Source organism: Bos javanicus, chromosome 17, assembly GCF_032452875.1.
Source record: "Bos javanicus breed banteng chromosome 17, ARS-OSU_banteng_1.0, whole genome shotgun sequence".
NCBI lineage: Eukaryota > Metazoa > Chordata > Mammalia > Artiodactyla > Bovidae > Bos > Bos javanicus.
The window spans coordinates 71,031,219-71,055,289 of NC_083884.1; the positions used below are offsets into that span (position 1 = coordinate 71,031,219).

Genomic DNA, 24,071 nt, shown 5'->3' on the forward strand with positions numbered 1-24,071 from the left:
AAGGTGGCTCTTGAGGAGCAGACACATGAGAAGACAAAGCTTAGCCTGGAGAAGATTTGAGGGTAGGCACAACTCCTGTCCCCTGCAAGGAGATCAAGCCAATTAATCCTAAAGGAAACTGACCCTGAATATTCATTGGAAGGACTGATACTGAAGCTGAGGCTCCAATACTTGGCCACCTGATGCAAAGAACTCATTGGAAAAGACCCTGATGCCGGGAAAGATAGAAGGCAAAAGGAGAAGAGGGTGGCAGAGGATGAGATGATTAGATAGCATCACTGACTCAATGGACATGAGTCTGAGCAAACTCTGGGAGATGGTGAAGGACAAGGAAGCCTGGCATCCTTCAGCCCACGGGATTGCTAAGAGTCAGACATGACTTAGCAACTGAACAACAACAACCCCTGTTCAGGGAACTAGATCCCATGTGCCGCAACTAAGAGTTCTCATGCCGAAACTAAAGATTTAGCATGCCACAACGAAGATCGAGGAGCCTGAGTGTTGACACCTGGCACAGCCAATACATTAAAAAAAAAATTTTTTTTAAAGAAAAACTGGGAGATAATGACAGCCTGTACAAGACTATGTGAAAGGTGCTGGGTGCCAGTGCCATTGTGAAGGCAGAGTCAGGTGTAAATGATTCAGTGCAGGTCCTGTGGTGATGGGTGGGAGTTCAGATGAGGCCAAGGTGAACGACTGGAGAACAGTGATGACCATGATAGAAATGAACTGAACCTGGACCAACATCCCCAGAGCTCCCCTGGCCGCCACTCCATCAAACGGTGCAGACTGCCCCAGGAAAGCCTACAACTGCTTGAAGTCCACTGTCTCCTTTTGGGAAGATCTTGGAGAGGACTTCTTAAACTTAAGGTTAATCTAATGCAGTTAATCATTACTGATAATTATGCCCTTAATCATACAACATTAGGCTTAATCATTTATTGAGAAATGATAGATGAAAAAAAAAAGATGATGGATCATGACAGGCAGGCTACACACAGAAGGGAATTCTGATTAAAGGTGGACTGTTATTCCCACCAAGCTTTGAGGAGGAGGTGGATGTGCTTAAACAGCCAGCTTTCCTCTCAGTTTCTCCTTCCCCTCCTCCTCTTTCCTTTTCTTTTTCTTTTTAGCCTCACAAAGTATTTTAATGTTTGTTTAATAAGGACAAAATGTAATGTGAAGCAATAGAATTTTCACATCATGAGAATTCAATTTATGATCAGAGGCAATGGTAATTTACTTCTTTTTTATTAATTACTTAATTTATGATTTTTATTTTTGGCTATTGGGTCTTCGTTGTGGCATTTGGGATCTTCTCATTGCATGTGGGCTCAGGAGTAGTGGCATGTGAGGGCTTTAGTTCTCTGGCCAAGGACAGAACCTGTGTCCCCTGCACTGGAAGGCGGATCCTTAACTGCTGGACCACCAGGGAAGTCCCCGGTAATTAACTTCTTTATGCAGAGTTTACTGGGTCATATCTTTTTAACTAAGGCAAGTAAGCATATGTTGTTCAACACACTTTAAAGTATGGGCAACAAAAGATTAAAGTTCTTAAGCTGCAATAATTAAAGTACACAGTTTCCTTTCTCAGTGAATGATACCCACCACTGAAGTCCTGATTCTAGGCATTATCTTTGATGACCCCTCTCTCCAGTCTCCTACATCTGATCCATCAACAAGGATCATCAACTTTGTTTCCGAAATGTACTCCAATGTCTATGCTTGTCTTTGTCTCAACTGCCACCAGCAGAGACCAAGCCACTGTCCCTTCTCATCTACAAGCAGCAATTGCCTCTTGCACATTTCTGTTTTCTCTTTTGCTCCCAGCACTACACTCTCCACATGCTTGAGAGAAAGCCTTGAAAACAGGTTAGATCCTGTCCCTCCCCTGCTTGAAACCCTCCAGTGGCTTCCCATCACAGAGCAAAATCCACACTCCTACTGCAGCCCACTTGGGCCTACGTGATGGACCCCTCCCAGCTTTCCAACCTCATCTCACTCCACCCAGCCACTCTGGCCTTCTTTCTGCTTTCCAACCACGATGACCTTCCTACTTGGCCAGAGGGGTGATCTTTGCTGGGATGTTTTCCCTCTGATCTCAGCGTGGTCAACTTCTTTTATCATTTTGATCTCAGTTTAGACACCCCACAGAGGATCACTCTATCACAATTTTCTATTCTCTTCACAGCACTGATCTCTCTTTTTCTTTTTTTTTTTTTTGTCAGTGCTTTTCATAGAGGAATCCCCAGTGTCTAGAATAGAGCTTGACATACTGAATAGGTGCTAATTAATATTTGTGGAATGAATGAATGAAGCCACTTACACCATCATCTTCTCATCATTCTGGAGACCTCCAGACCCTCTCCTCTGACTTGGCATATGACACTAAGCATATCAGCTATAAATCATATATTGAGGGAGAGTTAGGACAGTTCCTTGGAACAATAATCTGCCTTTTGGGAAATATGTGTTTTGTTCCAGACTTAAACCATCTTAGGGATTTTTAGACAAATAGAGCCTCCCTGCATTGCTCAGCAAGATTGGAGATAATTATATTAATACTAGTGTGGTGCTTTTCAAATGTTGCTCTGCCTTCTCCTCCTGGATATAGAAAAACTCTAGAACTTTTTGGAGTTCTCTTGGATCTCAGATGCAGTTGAGTCGATGGTACAGTATCATGATCAGTCAGTGCAAAATCCCTCTCTCGTTTCCCCTGATACTTCCTCCTTCATCTCCTAGTCACAGTCCCATTCTCCTTTCCTCTCCCAGGCTTCCACTCTTGGGTATTTAATACACACCCTTCCAATTTGCCTTCTAGCCTATGTTATTAGATATATGTATATCTTTGAAAAATGCAGTGTTTTGTACATATATTTATGGGGTCTTTGAGATCTTTGTAAAAAGTAAAAATACTATATTGAAGGAATTCCCTGGCCACTCAGTGGTGACAACTCCATGCTTTCACTGCCGGGGGCTCAGGTTCGATCCCTGGTGGGGGAACTAAGATCCCACAAGCCTTGCAATAAGGCCAAATATATATATATCAATTTAGAGAGATATTGGGTTTCCCTGGTGACTCAGTGGTAAAGAAATTCGCCTGCAGTGCAGGAGACACAGGAGATATGAATTCAATCCCTGGGTTGAGAAGATCCCCTGGAGGAGGAAATGGCAACCCACTCCAGTATTTTTGCCTGGAAAATTTCATGGACAGAGGAGCCTAGTGAGCTACAGTCCATGGGGTCACAAAGAGTCAGACATGACTGAGCAACTGAGCACCTTAGACAGTATTATTACTAGTAGCGTTCCTTATAACTTGGGACTAATGGGATTACAGAATGTAACAGCTAGGAGTCACTTGGAAATTATTGGCCCTACCCCTTGCCTTCTTTGACAAGTAACTAGTGATCTGAGGTCCAGAGGCTTCCTTTTAAATGATTTCTTTCAATGAAACTGTCCCCATTTCCTGAGAGCCTGAATTGGTCAAGGTCCCCAGTCAGCAGTGCTGGAGACCACTGAGATGAATGGCGGAGGCCCTGCACCTGCATGCCCAGCCTCTGAGGAGACCCAGAGGAGGCCTGACGGGCTGTGGGGCATACCAGACCTCCTTAACTGTTGAGCATTGGGCTCACAAAGGTCTCACAGAGATCTCATCTGGGGATACATCCCACGGCTCCTCCAGTCCTCCCCTTTTTATCTTCACCATTCCCCAAGTCCCCACATTCACCTTCTGAACCAGTGGTCCCAGCAGACTCTAGCAGTCGGGTTCCTGGCCGGCTTCTGCTCTTTCTTATCCTTCTCTTGGTTGCCGTGTCTCTTCTATCTTTGGTCTGGCCTTGAGTGTCCTGGTGAAGCACAGAGTCCTCACCTGAACTTTTTGTGTTTCCAGATTGGAGCCTCTCTGTTTGCCAGTAACATTGGAAGCGGCCACTTTGTGGGACTGGCGGGGACCGGAGCAGCTGCAGGAATTGCCACTGGGGGCTTTGAATGGAATGTGAGTAACTCTAGAGACACTGTGTCCTGGTGCTGGAAGCAGCTTCAGTAGTCGGCCAGCTCAGTTTACACTCAGAGATGCTCTAGATGTTAGAGAACCTCCCGGGGCCACATTGCAGTGCAGTGGAGGAGGGGCTCAGTTTCAGGCCCCCAGAGTCCTGGTCCTCTTCCACCACGAGAGATCACTGAAGTGATGGCATTAGTGTTTCTTTCTCCTTTTAAAAGGGTGGGGCAAATTGAGAGCGTAGCACTGACATATATACGTTACCATGTGTAAAATAGATAGCTAGGGGGAAGCTGCTATAAAGCATAGGGAGCTCAGCCTGGTGCTCTGCGATGGCCTTGAGTGATGGGATGTGGTGGGGGCGGTTCAAGAGGGAGAGGATATATGTATACTTATAGCTGATTCACGTTGTTGTACGGCAGAAACCAACACAACATTGTAAAGCGATTATCCTCCAATTAAAACTAAATTTAAAAAAGTCAAGCCCTCTCGTACCCTTTTAACCACATTAGCGGTTTGGAAATACTTACCACCAGGTTCCCAATATTATTATTATTATTTTTAAAATCTTTGTAAATGGTATCTTACTCCTGTAAACCAGGGAGAAGGCCGAAGGGACTGTGATACCAGTGGGTAGCTGCCCAGGTCCCTGTCCATGGTTGCCCAACTATTGTTCCCATGGGCTCATCAGGCATCGCAGGCCTCCGTCAGTCACTGATGTCCCTTGGGAAGATGTCCCTAGAGCTCAAAGAGAAAATGCCAGGTGGTTGTTCTGGAGCAGCCTTAGGCCCTGCAGGCAGCAGCGTGGCTAAGTCTCCTCCTGGTCTGACTCCCCCTCCTTTTCGGTTTTAGGCCCTGATTTTGGTGGTTGTGCTGGGCTGGGTGTTTGTCCCCATTTACATTAAGGCGGGGGTAAGTATCTGCTCTGTGATTCGGTAAGATGTATTTTCCTGCTGGCAAGCATTTGTGTGAACTGGTCCTCCTGGAAAGCAGAGGAGACTTTGGGACAAGAGCCTATGACTTGGCTCTTTGCTGGGCTATAAGGTTCCCAACTGCTCTCAGAGGCATTAAATAGATCCACTTAGCCACGACTTGCCCCTCTAGGAAGCCGGCCTAAGCAGTCTCAGTCTATTCAGCACCTAACTTGTCACATTCCCTCACACTGGGTGAATGAATACTTGCAAGGTACTGCCGTGCATTGCTCACGATACATAACCGTCTGCCTCTGCCCCCAGAAGGGAAGCAGCACGAGAAAAAGAACCATAGTTTCTCTTCGTGTACAAACATCGGCAGTCCTTGTTTGCTGAGCATGCACCTGGCGCTTATCTACCAAATAGTGTGTTCAGTCTCTTGACTAAACCTCTGGCATTTTACATGAGACAGCTTTAGCCTCATCCATCCAGTGAGATGTAATGAGCATCTACTACCTGATATCTGTGCCTTGGAAGCTGAAAGCAGTAAAGAGGAAGCACAGGTAGACCATGCGTCTCTCTCCTGGAGGCTCACGGACTGTTGGTGACCCACGTCTGATTCCAGGAGACGGCAGGCTCAGGGTTGAGAACACGAGACAGAGTGTGGTTGGAATTTGCAGACAGGAGCTGGGAGAGCATCTGAGCTGGTCTGCAGCCACGGCCCTTGGCAAGGCTTCTGCGCAGAGCAGGGCGAAGCGTGCACCCGGCCTGGCCACCTCGTTTCAGTGACTGAAAAGGTCCCGCCGTGGTTATGGCGTCTTGTTTACAGTAGGTGCTCTGTATAAGACTATCTGTTTAGGGACTTCCCAGTGGCACTGTGGTAAAGAACCCACCTGCGATGCAGGACATGCGGGTTTAATTCCTGGGTCAGGAAGAGCCCTTGGAGGAGGAAATGGCCACCTGCTCCAGTATTCTTGCCTGGAAAATCCCACGGACGGAGGAGCCTTAGGGGGCTATAGTCCATGGGGTCCAAAAATAGTTGGACATGACCGAGCACAGATGCACACCTATCTATTTATCTATCCCTCCCTCCTTCAAGGCAAGGATCTGTCTTCTTGGTTATATGCAGTCATGCGTTCATTAAAACATTGTTTATTGGGCACCTACTATGTCCTGGGATGATACCAAGTTGCCTCTGCAGTGGTCGGGCGTGTGGAATTGAGATGAGCAAGTGGCTGGAGGACAGGGACACCTGGACACCTCTCAGACTTCTCTGACCAGCAGGGTCACACCTCTGACGCCAGAGTGGATGCCCTGCTCTGCTTGCTCTGGGCCTTCTGATCACCTAGGCTGGCAGTGACCACCCTTCCGTCCGTACAGGTGGTGACGATGCCAGAGTACCTGCGGAAGCGATTTGGAGGCCAGCGGATCCAGGTCTACCTGTCTGTCCTGTCCCTGGTGCTGTACATTTTCACCAAGATCTCGGTGAGTCCCCTGCCCCAGGTGCTGGGCACTGGCTGGCTCAGAACCTGCCCACTCTTGCTCCTCAGCAGATGCTGGCGCACAAAGGGTAGTGCTGTGTTGCTATTAACTCGGTCCCTTAGGCCTTCTTGCTTCTGAGGGTAAAGTCCTATTTCACACATCAAGGAGTGAACACACAGACCTCCTTACTGTGGGGAAGGTTGAAGACATAAGTGGTTGGAGAAGGTTCAGTGAAAGCTGTTCTTAGTAGAAGATTAAAAGGAAGTAATGGATACCTGAGGGCTGGCCCTGACATAAAGCTGTAAGCCTCTATACCCTGTCAGGGTCAGAATCTGGACCTAGTCTTGTCACTTGGCTTTCACAGTGAACAACATTTTGCCATTCTTGGTTCATCTCTTCCTTTCCACCTTTTTTTCTCCAGTAGAATTTTAAGTCAAATGCCAGACATCATGTCATTTCACTGTAGATTCTTTGGAATGCACCTTTAACTTTTGAAAACACGTAACCATTATGCTGTTATCATGCTTAACAAAATTTATAGTAATTTCTTATTTTAGGTAGTTTAACACCTGGTCCATATTCAGATTTTCCTGATTATCTGAAAAATGTCTTGTTTCAGTTAATTTGCTTGAATTAGGGTTCACATGAAATTTACACTTGGCATTTGACTGTTTTCTTTCTCTAGAGGAAATACATATATATATATATATTTTTTTTTTCAGACTACCACAATTATTTTTCTGTTTTATATTATTACCTCTTACATTCTTATACTTTTTTTGGATTGGGTTGTCTTATTGTTGTTGCATTGAAATTGTTCTTTATATATTCTGAATAACTTACCCTTATCTGATATATGATTTGCAAATATTTTCTCCCATTCTGTGGGTTGTCTTTTCACTTTAGTGTCCTCTGATGCACAAAAGTTTTAAATCTTGATGAAGTCCAATTTATGTTTTTTCTTTTTTCGCTCATGCTTTTGGTGTCATTTCTAAGAATCCATCGCCAAATCCAAGATCATGAAGGTTGAATGCTATGTTTGTTCCTAAGAGTTTTATAGTCTTAGCTCTTACATTGAGCTTTTGATCCGTGATGTGAAGTAGAGTCCAAGTTCATTCTTTTGCATTCTTTGGACATCGGTTCTCCCAGAACCATTGAAGCAAATGTCCTGACTGAATGGTCTCAGTGGGAGCATGGGCTCAGGAATTGGGCCCGTAGGGCTTTGATTGGAGTTGGGACTGACACCCAGCCTCACTGTTCTCTCCCTCCCCAGCTTCCTGACGTCAGGGGCTGCTACCCTTGACTGGTGCCTGTGTGATGATTCCACTCCTTCACTTTTTCCTCCCTTCCTTCAGGGTAGTTTTTAGTTACAAGATGAAAACCCCGGGCATTTCAGTCTTATTTCCTTAGAGACTGGTGTGTATAGACTGGACTGGGAGTTGCTGGGAGGGGTGGAGAAATCAGGCTTCCTGAGGGAGGGGAGGGCAGGGCGAGAGGAGGAAAGGAATGTAAGCAGAAGGGTGCAGAGGTGACCCTGGCACCTGTAGAAGCTGATGGGGACCGCTCCTTGCTCCCTGATTCAGCTTGTGAGGTGGCACCTGTCTAGTGAGCATGTAGAGGGGGCACCGGCATTCCCTTTCTTGGAAGCCAACCTTCTCCAAGTCCACAGTTCAGGTGGGGGAAAGTCTGCTGGCTGAGCTTCGCCCTTGGAGCAATGTAGCAGTGGTCATATAAATAAGCTCAGGGCTCAGCCTCTCTGTCTGCCTTCCCAGTCGCCTCACCTATAGTTCAGGTTACTGATTAAACCTCCTGAATGTGGGAGCCCACAGGTACCTGAGGGGCAGCCTCCCTCAGCTCAGATCCTGATGGAGTCCATCCTCTCCTCAGCACTTGGCTTCTTCTGAATTTTACTTTTGAATAGTACTTAGTATGGACTGTGGGCTTCCTAGGTGGTACTAGTGGTAAAGAGCCTGCCTGCCAATGCAGGAGACGTAAGAGATATGGATTGGGAAGATTCCCTGGAGGAGAATATGGCAACCCACTCCAGTACTCTTTCCTAGAGAATCCCATGGACAGAGGAGCTGAGTGAGCTACAGTCCAGAAGGTCACAAAGAGTCAGACATGACTGAAGAAACTTGCACCCTTTCTGCGTGATTTCTGGGGCTGCTTACTGGAGGCCTTGTCCAATGTCCACCCAATGCCCAGAGCCAGTGATCCCTTGAAAAATGCATATGAAGGATGACCTCGGCCTTTTGTTTTGTGCCAATCTTTTTATTTAGTCTCCAATAGGGCCTTGACTTCTTCCATCTCAAGTCCTCATAAGAGTATGGCATGGGTGGGGATTTTTACTTATTTTCCACTTCATGGAAGAGGAAACTGAGTCTCAGAGAATAGTCATGTGGCTAGTGTAGGCAAAGACAAGACTGGAGTCTGGGTTTCTCTAGTCCCATTGTCTGTATTCTCACAATTCTGCACTGTGCTTGGATGGGATGAAGACATAGGATAACAGAGTGGGATAGATTATCTAGTTCTATGATTGACGCTCCCATTTTTCAGTGGGGAAACTGAGGACCAGAGAAGAGAAGGGGCTTTGTGGGGTTAAACAATAGCAGAGCTAGGTTGAGAAGCAGAGTCTCTGATACTTTTGACAATATGTCCCCTGGGTCTTCTAAGTCCAGTATGAACGGATCAAAATTCAAGACCTTGGGGAAAAGTAAAATAGCCAGTTAAGTGACCTTCCAATATAGCCATGTCTCTGAGAGTGGGATTTGAGAGGACTGTGAAGGGAGAAGTCAGGTCACACTGGGTGCATGAAGGATCTGAAGGTGGGCCATTTAGGCAGTGGGGAGGGACAGGGAGGGCCAGACAGGCTAGGCTTTGTCTGACTTCAGATTCACCATGGGTCACAGAGCATGAAATCCTTAAAAGAATTACATCGATAGTGACTGTACTCACTGGGAACTCACACTAAGGTGCACATGAGTTCAGGGCTTGTGGACAAAAGGAATCGTTAATTAAAATAAGGTAGTCCTTGCACACAAACAGAGATTAATCACTATTGTTGTGTGTGTGGAGGCATGGGTAGCTTATGATGGATAAGAAAAGAAGAGTGGCCTTTTGAGATCCACGTCCAGACAGGGAACAACCAGGGACCTGACAGGAAGGCTTTGGGAGGATGTTGGGGTCCAGTAGGCGTGTAATTGATAGGAGAGAAAAAGTGAAATGCATTTCAGGTGCAGTGTCCCAGACGTGGCCCAGGCCACTGACCACAGGTGGCGTGGAGCCTTGACTCTGGCTGCCATCTTGTGGCCATGTCCTTTTGGACTCTGAGTTTCTGAGACCCAGACTTGATTATTCCTCCATGCGCTCCTCTGATGGCACAGTGGTAAAGAATCTGCCTGCCAATATAGGAGACTTGGGTTCAATCCCTGGAGAAGGAAATGGCAACCCATTCCAGTATTCTTGCCCGGAAAATCCCACGCACAGAGGAGCCTGGTGGACTATAGTCTACTATAGTCCATGGGGTCACAAAGAGTTGGACATGACTGAGTGACTCAGTACAAGCAGGTATTCCTCAGAATTTTATAGGCTCCTTCCCATCCACCCACTCCACCCTAGCACCCTGCCTTATCAAGTTCAGAGAAGCGTTCTGTGCTGTAAAATTTCCTGGCATCATGTCTCTTATTCAAATGTGTAGGATCACTTGAGATAAAGCCTCAGATTTTTTGAATTACTTGTGATGACCAAACATCCCTGTGTATGTTTCCTGGGACTCTTATCACAAATCACAACTGTAATAAACTTCTATAGCAACTTTACTATCTATTCTGTATCTTTGGTTGAAAATAAGAGCTTTGGCTTTTGCTTAAGTTTTGAATGCTTATTACCTTGTGCCTTCACTCACAAATAGAGAAATTTGAATAACTGGGTTCTCTATCTCAAACCTCATTGCCAGGCAAAATTTACTGGATACTCTGATACAACTCAGACTAGAATGGGCAGCAAATGCATACATGTAAAACCACAGAATTTCAAAGCATTAAAACTAAGACTAAATAACCTGCCCAAGGCTAATGAGATTAGTTACTCTAAGAGGGTTTCCAACTGGATTTGTATTTTATTGTTCCTTGTGAGTTCCATAGAGCTTGTTCAGTCAAGCTTTCAAAGGCTAAATCCATCTTCCTGTTTTTGTAAATAAAGTTTTATTGGAACACAGTCATGCCCGTTAATTGATGTATCATCTTTGGCTGTTTTCATGCTTCAACAGTAGATGGCTTTGCTCAGGTTGGACAGAAACTGTATGTCCTGCAAAGCTTAAAACATGTATGATGTGAGCCTTTACAGAAGAAGTTTGCTGGCCCCTGGTCTAGAGGACCATAAATGTCTAGTTCACTTCAAGTTGGTTTTGCTTAGCAGCATTGGGAAAAATTTCTGTGTCCCCCACCCCCTCATTTCCTTCCTTCCTTCTTTAGTAAGGGCTAAGAGGGGTTTAGAGAAGGAGCAATTTGGGATGAGCTATGAGATAATTAATCTCACAGGATTAGAGGCAAGTTCTTTTATATCGAAGCTGGTGGTATATTCCACATCCAGTCCTCAAATTTTATGAATCAAAAAGTAGTGAAATGCTTTGAACATACAGTGAAGTACAAAAATAATATAGCTAGTACTACCACCAAGATTCTATAGATCTAAATAGCTTATCATTAAAAAAAAAAGAAATAAAATATAATAGATAAAGCTCATCTATAACCTTTGGACCCCATTTCCTTCTTCTTAAAAGGTAAACATTATCTTGAACTTGGTATGTGTTCTTCTAGTCTATTTTAAGAATATTTTTACTATAAAATGTGTATTATTCATATATCCATAGGGAATATATTGTGTTGTTAAATTTCTGTTTCCTCACCTTTGGAACTGTAAGAAAAATATAATGATGGCATTTAAGAAAATCTGGAGGGGAAAAGCACCCATAACCCTATAATTATGGCACAGACATTTTCACAGTTTGACTTGGCCTATAGTGGGTTTTCCTTTAGAGAGCTGCATTCAGAATACACAAGCCATTTTGTGGTCATTCTCCCCCTTCTTAGTATCAGACTGTAAACATTTCCCCATATTTCCATCTTCACAATTATTTTTTAGGGGCCATGGAGCAAACAGTTGATACACAGATTTCAGCCAGCCACCTAAAAATCCTCTGGTGGATGAAAGGCTCTCAACAGTGGTCACCTTTGGGTTTAGTGATAGAAGCAAGACTAGTAACTTTCAGTGTATAACTTTCTGTGCTATTGTTTTGAAATCATACAACATAATTATTTTATTTTAAAAAGAAGTAAATACATTTTTTTTTTTTCGATTAAAAAAAGACCTTGCTCTCTGCAGAAAATATTCCAGAAAGGAAGACATTTACCTTTGAATGTTGTGGGAAGTCATTGGATTTGGAGATGGAAAACCTGGATTTTAGCCCTTGAGCAAGTCATTGAGTTTTTCTCTCTCATTTATAAAGTAGAGTCAGTTTACTTGTCCGGTTACCTTGTTTTGAGAATCAGAACAATGTATGTATCTAAAAGTCCTTGGTCAACTGTAAAATCCCCTAGATATAGAGGAAAAACTGTTCTTATGAAGTGGAGAAATGTGTGGGCACCTAAGAGACCCCAAGACATGTCAGAGTGCCTGGGGTTAAGAATAAGCTTAGCTATCACGTCTTTGGTCACACCTGATGACTTTCAGGGTTCCAAGGGCAGAGAGAATTCATTCTTGAAGTTAAGAATGACTCACAGGAGGAAGAATTTTTCAAGGAAGAGTTTTTCCAATTCATGAGGGAGTTTTTCTTGAAATTCTTTATCTTTCCTGTTAACTGGAAACAGTGCATATTATAAGAGCAAGATTTCGATTAGCCCAACAGTTCCCATAAACAAAGTCTCCAAAGACTTTGTTTTATAGTGTTATTTTAGGAATTGCGTTACTTATTTGTGACTAATGATGGCAAGGCAAATATTAATGAGGGTATCATAGTCTGCTATGGCTTGTTGTCATAAAGCATTACAAATTAACTTCTCTGGAAAATAAAACAAGGGCATTTTAAAGGCAGGAGAAACAGCCTTGTAATCTTTTTATAGCTCACTTATGCTTATTAGCTAATTCACTGAATCTAGAGTGTGCACATTTAACAGCATTCCAATGAATGGAACTCCTCAAACTGAAATAACTTTAGTGATAGTAGAGAGGCCTTAGAGGGGAGAGACTGACTTTGTGAACACTCATCACAGTTCCACGTGGCTCAGAGTGCAGAGTCTAGCAGGAGTGGCCATTTCACTCCCAGCGAGGCTTTTTGCAGCAGGGGCTCTTTCTTCCTCTTCAGCCTTAGCTGCTCCAGAAGACAGGGTAGAAGAGGTCTCAGACCTGGGAGGGGAATGCTTTCCTCAGCTTCAGATCTTCTCCAGGTCCAGCCACTGAGAATCACAAGCCCTAGGAGTCAGAACTTCCCACTTTAAAGAGAAGAACACTGAGACAGGGAGAGGTGGAATGTCTTATCCAGGGTCACTCAGACCTATCCTAGCAGCACTGGGGATAAAACCCAGGTCCTCTCACCACCAACCATAAGGGCAGGGGTCTCTTTCTAAATCACCATCTCTCTCCCCACGTCCCAGATCAGCCTCTCTTCCTCTTCCAGGGAAGACAGGGACAGTAGGTCCCCTGGGACCAGAGAATCTGCTGGGAGCTAAGGCACTAGGTCCTCAGGAGGCCCGACTTGGGGGAGGAGGCCAGGCATTAGCCTGGAAGCTGGGAGCTGGTGTGAGATGAGCTTTCTGCCAACCAAGAGGCAGGGAATAGGAGATTTGGTCGGTGGGACCTGAGCCACTGGAGGCCCCGAAGAGCTGTGAGGAGGAGTAGAAGGGACAGTAAGAATCGAGAGAAGATGCAAGGGTGCCTTTCCCCAGGGCCTGACTGGGTGGCCCCTTACATGCTCTGAAATGTGTTCAGTTTTGTGCAATAAAGCAGTCCTTGCACTGAATCTAGGGAAAGCCTAGTTCTTTTGCATCTAGAGATTTGAAAACAAAAGGTTCACCACCATCATCCCTTAATACTGTCCTTCTGGAAGTATTTTGGAGAACACACGAACATTCATTTTGGGTGACTCCAGGGCTCTCTGTTGGTTTAACTGCACCAACCAGCTGGGTAGAAAGTTCTTTATGGGGCTAAATGAGGCAGGGGGAAAAATAACTGCATCAGGCACTAGTGAATTCAGGAGTGATTCCCCCTAAACTTACATTAGATAATCTACATCCACAGTCCGCAACCTTTTTGACACCAGGGACTGGTTTTACGGAAGACAATTTTTCCATGGACTGGGGGACAGGGGATGGTCTCAAGTTGATTCAAGTGCATTACATTTATTGTACACTTTATTTCTAATCCAATGCCATCATCGATCTGACAGGGGGTACTGGCCCAGAGGTTGGGCACCTCTGATCTAGATAAAGCCATCTATCACCAAGCCTGTCACACAGGAGGTTCTTGGTGATGCTCTGGCTGTGTTTGAATCCAGATGGATCCCATCTAGACAGAGGAGATAAAATTATGGTGGTGTTTACATCTCTCTCCATTCCAGGGTGAGGGTGTTTTTCCCTCTCACAGACTCCAGCACTCACACTTGTATTTGGGAGTAGATCTAATAAACCTTTTACACTGAGGTGTAAATGAAGGGTAACAGCTCACAGAAGCAGCCCACAAAGTGGGTTGTGAGGCACCTCAAGGTGTTAATAGTTGTTCCTTGGCACACGGAGTTCCACAGTTGAGTGAGTTTGTTAAGGGTCATTTACTACATTTCTCTCCTGGGGAGTCACAGTGTACTGAAGACTCAGAGAAGTTGTGTGGTAAAGAAACAGCCTTAACTTTCTTTAATTCAGCATTTCACAGGCCTCTTTTACAGAATTCTTTTTTTTTTTTTTTTTAATCATGGAATATTTATTATCATCTTGCGTGAAGCTTTTTGGGAAATTCAGGAATAGAGCAGGACTGTCTTTCAGGTGTTCATATCCTTTTGTTCTTTCATACACATTCTTATTTTTCTATTATTTCTGTTAGTTTTGTTTATTTTTAATTAATTAATTGTTATTTTTTGGTTGTGCTGGGTGTTCGTTGCTGCGTTTGGGCTTTCCCTAGTTGCAGTGAGTGGGGGCCACTCCTTGCTGCAGCTCGCGGGCTTCTCATTGCGGCGGCTTCTCTCATTGCAGAGCACAGACTCTAGGCACGTGGGCTTCAGTAGCTGCAGCACACAGGCTCAGTAGTCGCTCTGTGGCTTGTGGGGTCCTCTCAGACAGGGATTGAACCAGTGTCCCCTGCATTGGCAGGTGGAGTCTCATCCACCGTACCACCAGGGAAGTCCTCCTTTCGTTTTTCATTTTTACTTTTATTGTGGTCAGAACACTTAGCTTGCCATCCAACCTCTTGACAGATTCTGAGTGTACAACACATATTGTTGACCTGGTGCGATGTGGGGCAGATCTTTAGAGCTTTTTCCTCTTACTTAACTGAGAGATTATGCCTGTTGATTAATAACTCCACCTTCCCCCAGCCCCTAGTAACAGCCATTCCAGCCCCAGATTTTATGAGTTTGACTATTTTAGAAACCTCATATACATGGAATTGTGTGCTGTTTGTCTTTCATATTCTCAACTGGGGATAAGGATACGAACCACTAATTGTGAAATTTCAGCCAAAGGTTAAGGGGTTGTGGGCCAGCGTGGGGCCCCAGAAATCACAGGCATAAACATGACTTAGGAGTCGGTTTCTGCTAACCTCTCCAAGCCCTCCTACATGTCCCTGCAGCTGACAGACGTGCCTCAGCTGGTCTCTCTCACCCCAAACCCACCTCTCCTCTCCTTCCAGGCAGACATCTTTTCTGGGGCCATATTCATCAACTTGGCCTTGGGCCTGGATCTCTACCTGGCCATCTTTATCTTATTGGCAATCACCGCCCTTTACACAATCACAGGTGAGTCCCCTCGAATGGCTCAGCCCCAACCCAGCTCAGGGTTAGGCACTTGTGAAGGGTGAAAGGCCGGAGGAGACGTGGGTTCTCCTCCCGAGGAAGAGATCCACCCAGGAGACAGTTTGAGCAAACAGTTGTAGGTGCCCCAGAAAAACCCAGTGTTGGTGGGAACAGGAGAGAGCTTGGCCTAGTCGGGAGAAGCAGAGCGGGAGGGCCAGGTGCAGGGAGAGGCGGGAACAAAGGAGTCAGGAGCGGGAGTGGCGGGGCTGGGCAGGGTGAGCAAGTGGCTGCGTCCTGCGGGAGGAGGGTGCTCAGTGGGAAGTAGTTGAGGGTGGGGGGTGTAGGTGGTAAGACCTGATGGCTGCAGTGGGGTCACAGTGTGGGGGTCTTGAAAGTCATTTGACAGAGACCTTGGGTTTGACACGACAGGGGGTGAGGGGCACTATAGGGAGGAAGGGGGGTAGTGACACACACAGATTTTAGAGGAAGACTCAAGATGTGACTGGAGAAGCTGGAGACATTAGTAGCCATTGGGGGCACCTTTGCAGAGGTGTTGCTCTACTCTGATTAGGGGCAGACAGGGTCGGAGATGGAACTTGCTGCCGAGCTGGAGCCCCATAGTGCTGGGGACAAGTGCTCAGATGGTCTGAGAAAACAAAGAGTGGACATGCAAGTCGCCTTTGAAATGTGCTGATTTGCTCCTGTCCCCAGCCATCTTGTGAGCTGTCAGCTCTTTGCTCTTCCCTGCTCTGTCTGTGGCAGATGCTTCTCCTGGCTTAAACCATCACATCAAACTCTCCATCCTCAAATAGGGAGAACTTTCTTTCCAAGGCCTTCCCAGCCTTTCTGTGAAAAGTGGAGCTACTGGGACATGTGCGTGGCAGACAGCTGTCACAGGACAAAGGAGGGCAGGAGGGAGGACAGAAGGGTGACTGAGGGGTGCAGAAGACGTGCAGAGGGAGAGGAGTGGGAGTGGGGGAGAGGGTGGGGAAGGGAGGTGGGCCGACGGGGTGCCCTCCCAGCTAAGGTCAGACACATGGCATCCTTTGCTCTTAGGGGGCCTGGCAGCTGTGATTTACACAGACACCTTGCAGACGGTGATTATGCTCCTGGGGTCTTTCATCCTGACTGGGTTTGGTAAGTGGGGCAGGGGCAGGTTGAGGAGGTGGGGAGGCAGAGTTAGAGGCCACTGGCCTGGGCAGTGAACTGGGCACACTCTGCCCTCCCTGGGGGAGTGGACTGGCCTGGATTGGCCATCACCGTGGTGTGTGGGGGACACCTCCCCCAGCCCTGGAGGTCTCAGGCTGGGTCTGGCCCGGGCAACATCTGGATTCCTTGCTGCCCTCTCTATACAATCTGGGCTAGTGGGCCCCAGCGTGGGCCTCTGATGTCATGGTCTTCTCTCCACAGAGAAACTGGACCAAAAAAAAAAAAAAAAGATAAGGCTAAATATCTATCAGACTAAATATATTTAAATGTCACTTCTTAAATCTTGGATTGTGTCGTCTACATTTTAAGGTTAAATGTCCTTTCTTTTGTGAATTGACCATTTTCTTACTTACTTCCCTATTTGACACACACACACACAAAATTCAGCAACTCTGTAGTCCCTGTCCCCCCAGTTTTGAAAGGACAAGACTGAAAACCCTGCAAATAGAGGTACTTGTTATGTGAGGATATAAAATACCATTTTATTTTTAAGGGAGCCCATGCTTTCTGGGTGTCCTGTGAAGCCTCTTATTCTCTATGCTGTATTTTCCAAGAGCTTCCATTTGGTTTTCCTTGGTGTCCTCAGGAGACTGGGGGAGGAGAAAGGAATGCCTCATTGTGCAGGGCAGGGGCTGGAATACCTTATTCCCACAGCCAAGGTGCGGCAGAGCCCCCGACTTCCTCACCCATCCTCTTCCATCCCACCACACTGCTGGGATGGGGGGCTGCCTAGTCTGTGTCCAGGATCCCAAAGGCCACTGCGGATAGCAGGTGGTGAGAGGGAAAGCAGAATCTCTGAATCTGGTTCAAAAGCAAGGTCTATCTTTTAATAGTTCAAATACTTGCCCTTTGTAAAGAAGCTCATGGTTGCAGTACTTTCACAGGTTATTGCTCTGGACCCGCACAGCAGTCCCTGATGGGGCTGGGCAGGGTTAATAATCCCATTCTATGGATGAGAAAGCCGAGGCCCAGAATGGGACGATGACTTGCCCAAGATTGCACAGTGCAAGTTCTGGCTGTGGGCTTCTCAGGCAGCCACAGGAGAAGCTGCTGTGAAGAGCTGAGAGTTTCAGGGAGTTGACTTTCGTCACCAATGTTTTCCAGCTTTCCACGAAGTGGGAGGGTATGGTGCCTTCGTGACAAAATACATGAATGCCATTCCAACTGTGACCTCTTATGGAAACACCACCGTCAAGGCAGAGTGCTACACCCCGAGGGCTGACTCCTTCCACATCTTCCGCGATCCCCTCAAGGGAGACCTGCCCTGGCCTGGGCTCATCTTTGGGCTGACCATCATCTCCCTGTGGTACTGGTGCACAGACCAGGTACCCATGCTGTTTGGACCTGGGAGGAGAGAGGGTCTTACCCAGAGTGCTGCAGAGCCTCCTGCCTTTTGTGCAGCTTGTGGGTTGGGAAGGCAGGGCAGGCTCCTGTGGTCTGAGGACCGCTGAGTCTTGGTGATGTGGGAGTGCCAGGCTCCTGTGGTCTGAGGACTGCTGAGTCTTGGTGATGTGGGAGTGCCAGGCTGACGACCCGGGTGGTGGTGGGAGCTGGGGTGGTCAGAACATGTTGTGGGGCCTCTTGCTTACACCCCCCTCACTGGGCTTTCCCTGGCAGGTCATTGTGCAGCGCTGCCTCTCCGCCAAAAACATGTCCCACGTGAAGGCCGGCTGCATCATGTGTGGGTACCTGAAGCTGCTACCCATGTTCCTCATGGTGATGCCAGGGATGATCAGCCGCATCCTGTTCACAGGTGACATCTTCTGCTGGACTCCCCAACCTCTCTTTCCCACTTTGAAAACCCCCATGGCTCCCTCTTCCTTTTTTCTGCCCTATTCTTTTCTTGCCATGATTACGAAGCATTATTGTCCCCCCTGCCCCAGACATTGAGTGACTTGAGGTCACAGAACTTGTGTAATTGTGTTCCCTGGTTCTTTACACGGACAATTACAGTTTCCCGTTTTGCAGATTCTCTGAAGTCATGACATGCCTTAGCTAAGGCTTCTTCTAGCTAACATTTACTCATCTTTTGCTCAGTGTCCCCCACACTGCCAGGTTATGGTGGTGTGCTGCTGTTCAGTTGCTAAATCCTGTCTGAGTCTTTGCGACCCCATGGACTGCAACATGCCAGGCTTCCCTGTCCCTTCACCATCTCCCAGAGTCTGTTCAAACTCATGTCCATTGAGTTGGTGATGCCATCCAACCATCTCATCCTTTGTCGCCCACTTCTCCTTTTGCCTTCAATCTGACCCAGCATCAGGGTCTTTTCCAATGAGTTGACTCTTCCCATCAAGTGACCAAAGTACTGGAGCTTCAGCTTCAGCATCAGTCCTTCCAATGAATATTCAGGGTTGATTTCCTTTAGGATTCACTGGTTTGATCTCCTTGAAGTCCAAGGGACTGTCAAGGCTCTTCTCCAGCACCACAATTCGAAGGTGCTCAGCCTTCTTTATGGTCTGATTTTCACATCTGTAGCTAGCTAAAGTCTGGGGACTATTCCCTCTGCTTTCCTCCCTAAGCATTTCTTCGCTTTTCCTTCCTCTGCCTAGCAGCTGTCTTTCCTCCCCAGGCAGAGCTTGGGATGGTCAGGACCAGCAGGGTAGGGGGATGGCATAGAAGGGTTTCTTGGGGGCTGCATTCTTTGTGAAACCACTTCAGGGCTGTGGGCAGGAATGTCCTGTTTGAAGCGCTGTCCTAGGTGGCGCTAGTGGTAAAGAATTCACCTGCCCAATGGGTGGACACAGGAGACGCACATTAGATCCCTGGGCTGGGAAGATCCCCTATATAAGGAAATGGCTACCACTGATTTTCTTGCCTGGAAAATCCCATGGACAGAGGAACCTGGTGGTCTACAGTCCATGGGGTCCCGAAGAGTCAGACATGAGTGAGCACCTAGCACTCACGCCTGCTTAACAAGGTGAATTGAATCTTGGAAACATTTCTGATGTCTGCTTGCTGACATGACTCTTCATCTCTCCTCAGAGAAAGTTGCCTGCACCGTCCCCTCAGAGTGTGAGAAATACTGCGGCACCAAGGTTGGCTGTACCAACATCGCCTACCCGACCTTGGTGGTGGAGCTCATGCCCAATGGTGAGAGCTGTCTTGGCTGGCAGGGTCTCTCTTGGGAGGCTGATTGGACCTGGGCTCTATCTATGTAACTGTCTGTGGGCCTTCTGGAGCAAAGCTGTTTCTGAGCCTGGGGGTCTAGGGGAGAGAGTCTCACTCTGGGGTCCTCAGTATTTGAATTTGTCTTTGCTTCAGTGGGAAGCAGACCTCTGGCTTGGTTGGGCTCTGTGAGTCCTGGCACTCATCCATCAGTGAGGCATGGGAAGGAGCCCATCTGAAAATGTGTTAGGGAGAAAACACAACTTTTTCATGCTCTAAGGTCTTTTGACACTCTCCAACAGACATTAACATGAGGCTTAAACTAAATGGAATTCTACCTGGAGAATGAATTGACACCTAGGTTTTTCCAGGGAAAAACATGGAGAGAAGGGCAAAGAGCGATTTTAGCTCTAAAATGAGGAAGTCCAAGGCAGTACGTAGATCAGATACAAGGGGGCATCTCACTATAGAGAATGTGGAATCCAGGAGGGTGAGCACTTACAGTCCAGAATAGTTAGTTTCGGGGTAGGCCTGTGTGTTTACTGTTCATCTTAATGTTGATTGAAAATCTAATGCTGGCTCAAGGCATGGAAATCTCTTTAGGTTAGGGGCCCCTGGAGACCAAAAATTCAAAGGTATTCATCAGGAAAATTTAGAATAAACAACATTTTTTTTTACTGAAAGGAAACATGAAGATCATCTAGTCAAACCTGTTCATTTTACAGTTGGGAAAATTGAGGCCTAGAGAAAGTGATTTTCTAAGGTCATGCAGTAACTCAGTGTCTGGCATGGTTAACTCTGCTGAAGGTGAGAACTGAGGAATTTTTTTTTTTAACCACAGAGTTGATATATGACCTTGGGCAAATCATTTGTATTCAACTTCTATAAAAATAGGAGTAATAGTTAACAATTCCACTGAGCTGGGCTGCTTATTAATTAAGGTTGCAGTTAGCAAGAATCATGGCTCTTTTAGAGTTCTGGCTGGGATTCTTGCCTCTGTTGGGGTGTTTATGCTGTTTTCTTAGACCTGCAGATCCTGAGTGAGGTAGCTCTGAACACTACACCAGAGTGAATTGTGCATGATAGAAAGCTGCGTGGCATGCAAGACAAAATATTGTGTCTGCACAAACTATTGCCAGTCTTTTTGGCTGGAATCTGGCTTCTGTAAACACCAGATTCCCCAGTGACCTCCCTATGCTAGATCAAATAGATATTTTCCATATGTTCCTCAGTAGCATTCAGCATTACTGATCACTCCTCTTTCTTGAGTTATCCCCTCCTCTTGGATTCTATAATACTATCCTCTCCTGTTTTCTCCTCATCCTTTCCAGCTACTCCTTTTAAATCTCATTTGCGGATTCAGCCTTCTTCACTTAGCTGGTAAATATTACCCCACCAATCCCTCACCAAAGTGTGTCAATGTTATCTCCTTATATTCATCTACCTCCTCTTGTTGTCTCCATCATGCTACTCTGATATGCCATTATCTGTTTCCTGGACTGCTGTAAAATTACGTTCGACAAATATTTGTTGAGTGAATAAATGAATGTGAGCTTGATAAGAGGTGATACAGCAAGGAGAGAGCTATATCCCAGCTTAGCAATTAACTGGTGAATTACTCTGAGCAAAGGGCAGAACTAAGGCTTGAAGCCCTACAGACTAATTCCTTGAAATGTTAACAATTTTATTTTGTTATTAATTAAATAAATTGTTATTTATTAACATTTTATTCTATGACTGAAAAATAAGAGAGTTGGATGATCTTCATAGCTCCTGTAGTCTGTAGTCTACATGATAGACTCTCAAGAGGAACCATTAAAAAACCCTCCCAACAAATGACAAAGTGATCAGGATAGGCAACCTTTATTTTTCATCTTGTTAGGCTGTAGATTAAAACAAAACTATAAAATTATCTACACATACAATACCTAGAGGATGATAGAATAGTTTTCCAAAACTCTTATTAGATATATGAAAATATTTTCTCCCATTCTATGGCTGTCTTTTCACTTTTTTGAAACCTCATCTTTTGAATCCTAGTTTAAATATTTCTCCATTATCATTAATCTCTCAGATGAGAGACCTTATAAAAGCTCAGATGGAAACACACACACACACACACACACACACACACACACACACGCTACCATCACTCCCACTACCACCGGCAATCCAACTGGAAAGCATTTACTGCATGTATACTTTGTCCCTAGCTCTGTTGACTGCTGTGGACTTCCAATATAATTTAAAGACACAGTCCATTCCTTAAAACGTCTGATCTCTCTGGAGAGATAAATCAAATAATATGGCATGGTGTCAGAAGGCAAAGAACCTTGAGTTGTCACACCTTTCAAGCACAGAAGAGCTGAAATGCTGCATGTACCACTCAGAACCTCCTTTTCTCCCAGGACTGCGAGGCCTGATGCTGTCGGTCATGCTGGCCTCGCTCATGAGCTCGCTGACCTCCATCTTCAACAGCGCCAGCACCCTCTTCACCATGGACATCTACACCAAGATCCGGAAGAAAGCCTCTGAGAAAGAGCTCATGATCGCAGGACGGTGAGTACAGCTGCCCCTGTCAAGCCCCACGGAAACTTGAATGACAAGAGAGGTTCCCTCAAGATGGGGAAGACTGGGAGATGCTGGGTAGAATGAGAGTAACCACCGTGGCAAGTTATACTGCTCTCAGTGGCATTTAACTTTAAATCCAAGATCATTGAAACAGTGTCCCTCTGAAATGTGAAACGACATCAGAGATCATTTAATCTGGAGCACGAAACAACATCAGGGATCATTAATCTAACCTCAGTTCATCGGTGAACAAAATGAGACTTGTCATGCCTAAATAAGGAAGTTTGGACAGCAGCAGAGCTAGGACTGGAACCCACGGCCAACCGAGTCCTTGTCTAGGCACTGTATACCATCCCACACTGTCTTCCTCAGGCCTGTACATTGCAACTCTCCTCTCTGGACGTCTTTTAGGCCCAGGTGCCTCCAATGCCTTGACCCTTTGCTGTAGCATTTTACAGGACTGTTGTGAGGGTCAGGTGATGCTATGCTTGTGAATATGCTTTGCACAGTCTAAAACACCATACTCTGTGCACACTTGTTATTGTCAAGTGGGATAACGGACACAGCAGGATACTGGACACAGCAAGTATGGATCTGTGGGCCAGATGTGCCCGTTATCTCGATTATCCATGGAGCAGAGGCTCTGATAGAGGACCAGCAGAAGCTCTGCTGTGTCTCTCTGGGGGGCAAAGGCAGGCCAACCTCCTCAGGGCAGGTGAAGAAGTCCCTGGGATGTCTGTCCAGGGAAAGTTTCCCGGGGAGTGCTCCCGCCTCCTAAATCTCATGAGCAAGATTGGGGCAAAGGAAGGAAAGGAACATGACGGGCCCCTTGCAGGCGATGAGACACCTGGCACCCAGGGGAGGTCAGACTCGGCCAGAGTCTGCCCTCAGCTTCACAGGAAGCAGCATGGCTCCCTGACAGGGTTTTCCTCTGAAAGATGTTTACTGGCATTCTCTGCTACGTATAAGACTCAAGATGCAACACAGAAAGAAAATCATTTTATTGCTTTACTCAGGGCTGGATCTCTTGGCCCTGAGATTGTGCTGGGGCTCACAGTTTTTGTGCTTCCAATGGTTGCTGCTCTGGGGTTTGTCCCTGTCTTCAATAAGCTTACAGTTACAAGAAACAATTCTATACTGTGCTGTGGTGCCTGTAAGAGCAATCACAGGCTCAGAGAAGGGAGAGATGACTGTACGAGTCAGTAGCTGAGCAAGACTCCTGGGGGAGGGAGACCCCAGTCTATGTCTAAATGGTGGATAGGATCTGAGTAAATGGGAGCCAATGGGAGGGGTACTTTAGAGCGAGAAATATGTGAGCAAGAACACTACTTTGTGGAGGTTAGCTTAAGACTCTTCTGCCTTAAATTCGAGAGATAAGAGAACCACTGCCTTCTTTCTAATTAAATCAAGAGGTTAAAAGGAACCCTTCCATCTTTCCCAGGTGATTCAGTGGTAAAGAATCTCTCTACCAATGCAGAAATTCCAGGACACTCAGGTCTGATCTCCGGGTCAGGAAGATCCACTGAAGGAGGAAATGGCAACCCACTCTAGTATTCTTCCCTGGAAAATCTCAAGGGCAGAGGAACCTGGCAGGCTACAGTCTATGGGGTTGCGAAGAGTCATATAAAACTGAGCACGCATGCCATCTTTTCAGGACTTGAAGTAAAACTCAAAAGGAGGAAAGCTAGGGATTCCCTGGTGGTTAAGATAGTAAAGAGCCTTCCTGCAGTGTGGGAGACCTGAGTTCAATCCCTGGGTTGGGAAGATCCCCTGGAGAAGAAAATGGCAATCCACTCCAGTA

The 24,071-nt window shown here is 46.2% G+C and overlaps 1 protein-coding gene across 1 annotated transcript in view; it reads left to right on the forward strand.

The window, feature by feature from the left end:
• The window catches only part of SLC5A1 (solute carrier family 5 member 1), a 50,091-nt gene that overhangs the window by 17,728 nt on the left and 8,292 nt on the right, over positions 1-24,071 (forward strand). The window contains exons 3-11 of the mRNA XM_061385473.1: positions 3,890-3,994; positions 4,850-4,909; positions 6,289-6,393; positions 15,283-15,388; positions 16,442-16,522; positions 17,699-17,919; positions 18,212-18,347; positions 19,577-19,684; positions 22,108-22,258. Coding sequence (XP_061241457.1) covers positions 3,890-3,994; positions 4,850-4,909; positions 6,289-6,393; positions 15,283-15,388; positions 16,442-16,522; positions 17,699-17,919; positions 18,212-18,347; positions 19,577-19,684; positions 22,108-22,258 — 1,073 coding nt within the window. The remainder of the gene's footprint in view (positions 1-3,889; positions 3,995-4,849; positions 4,910-6,288; positions 6,394-15,282; positions 15,389-16,441; positions 16,523-17,698; positions 17,920-18,211; positions 18,348-19,576; positions 19,685-22,107; positions 22,259-24,071) is intronic.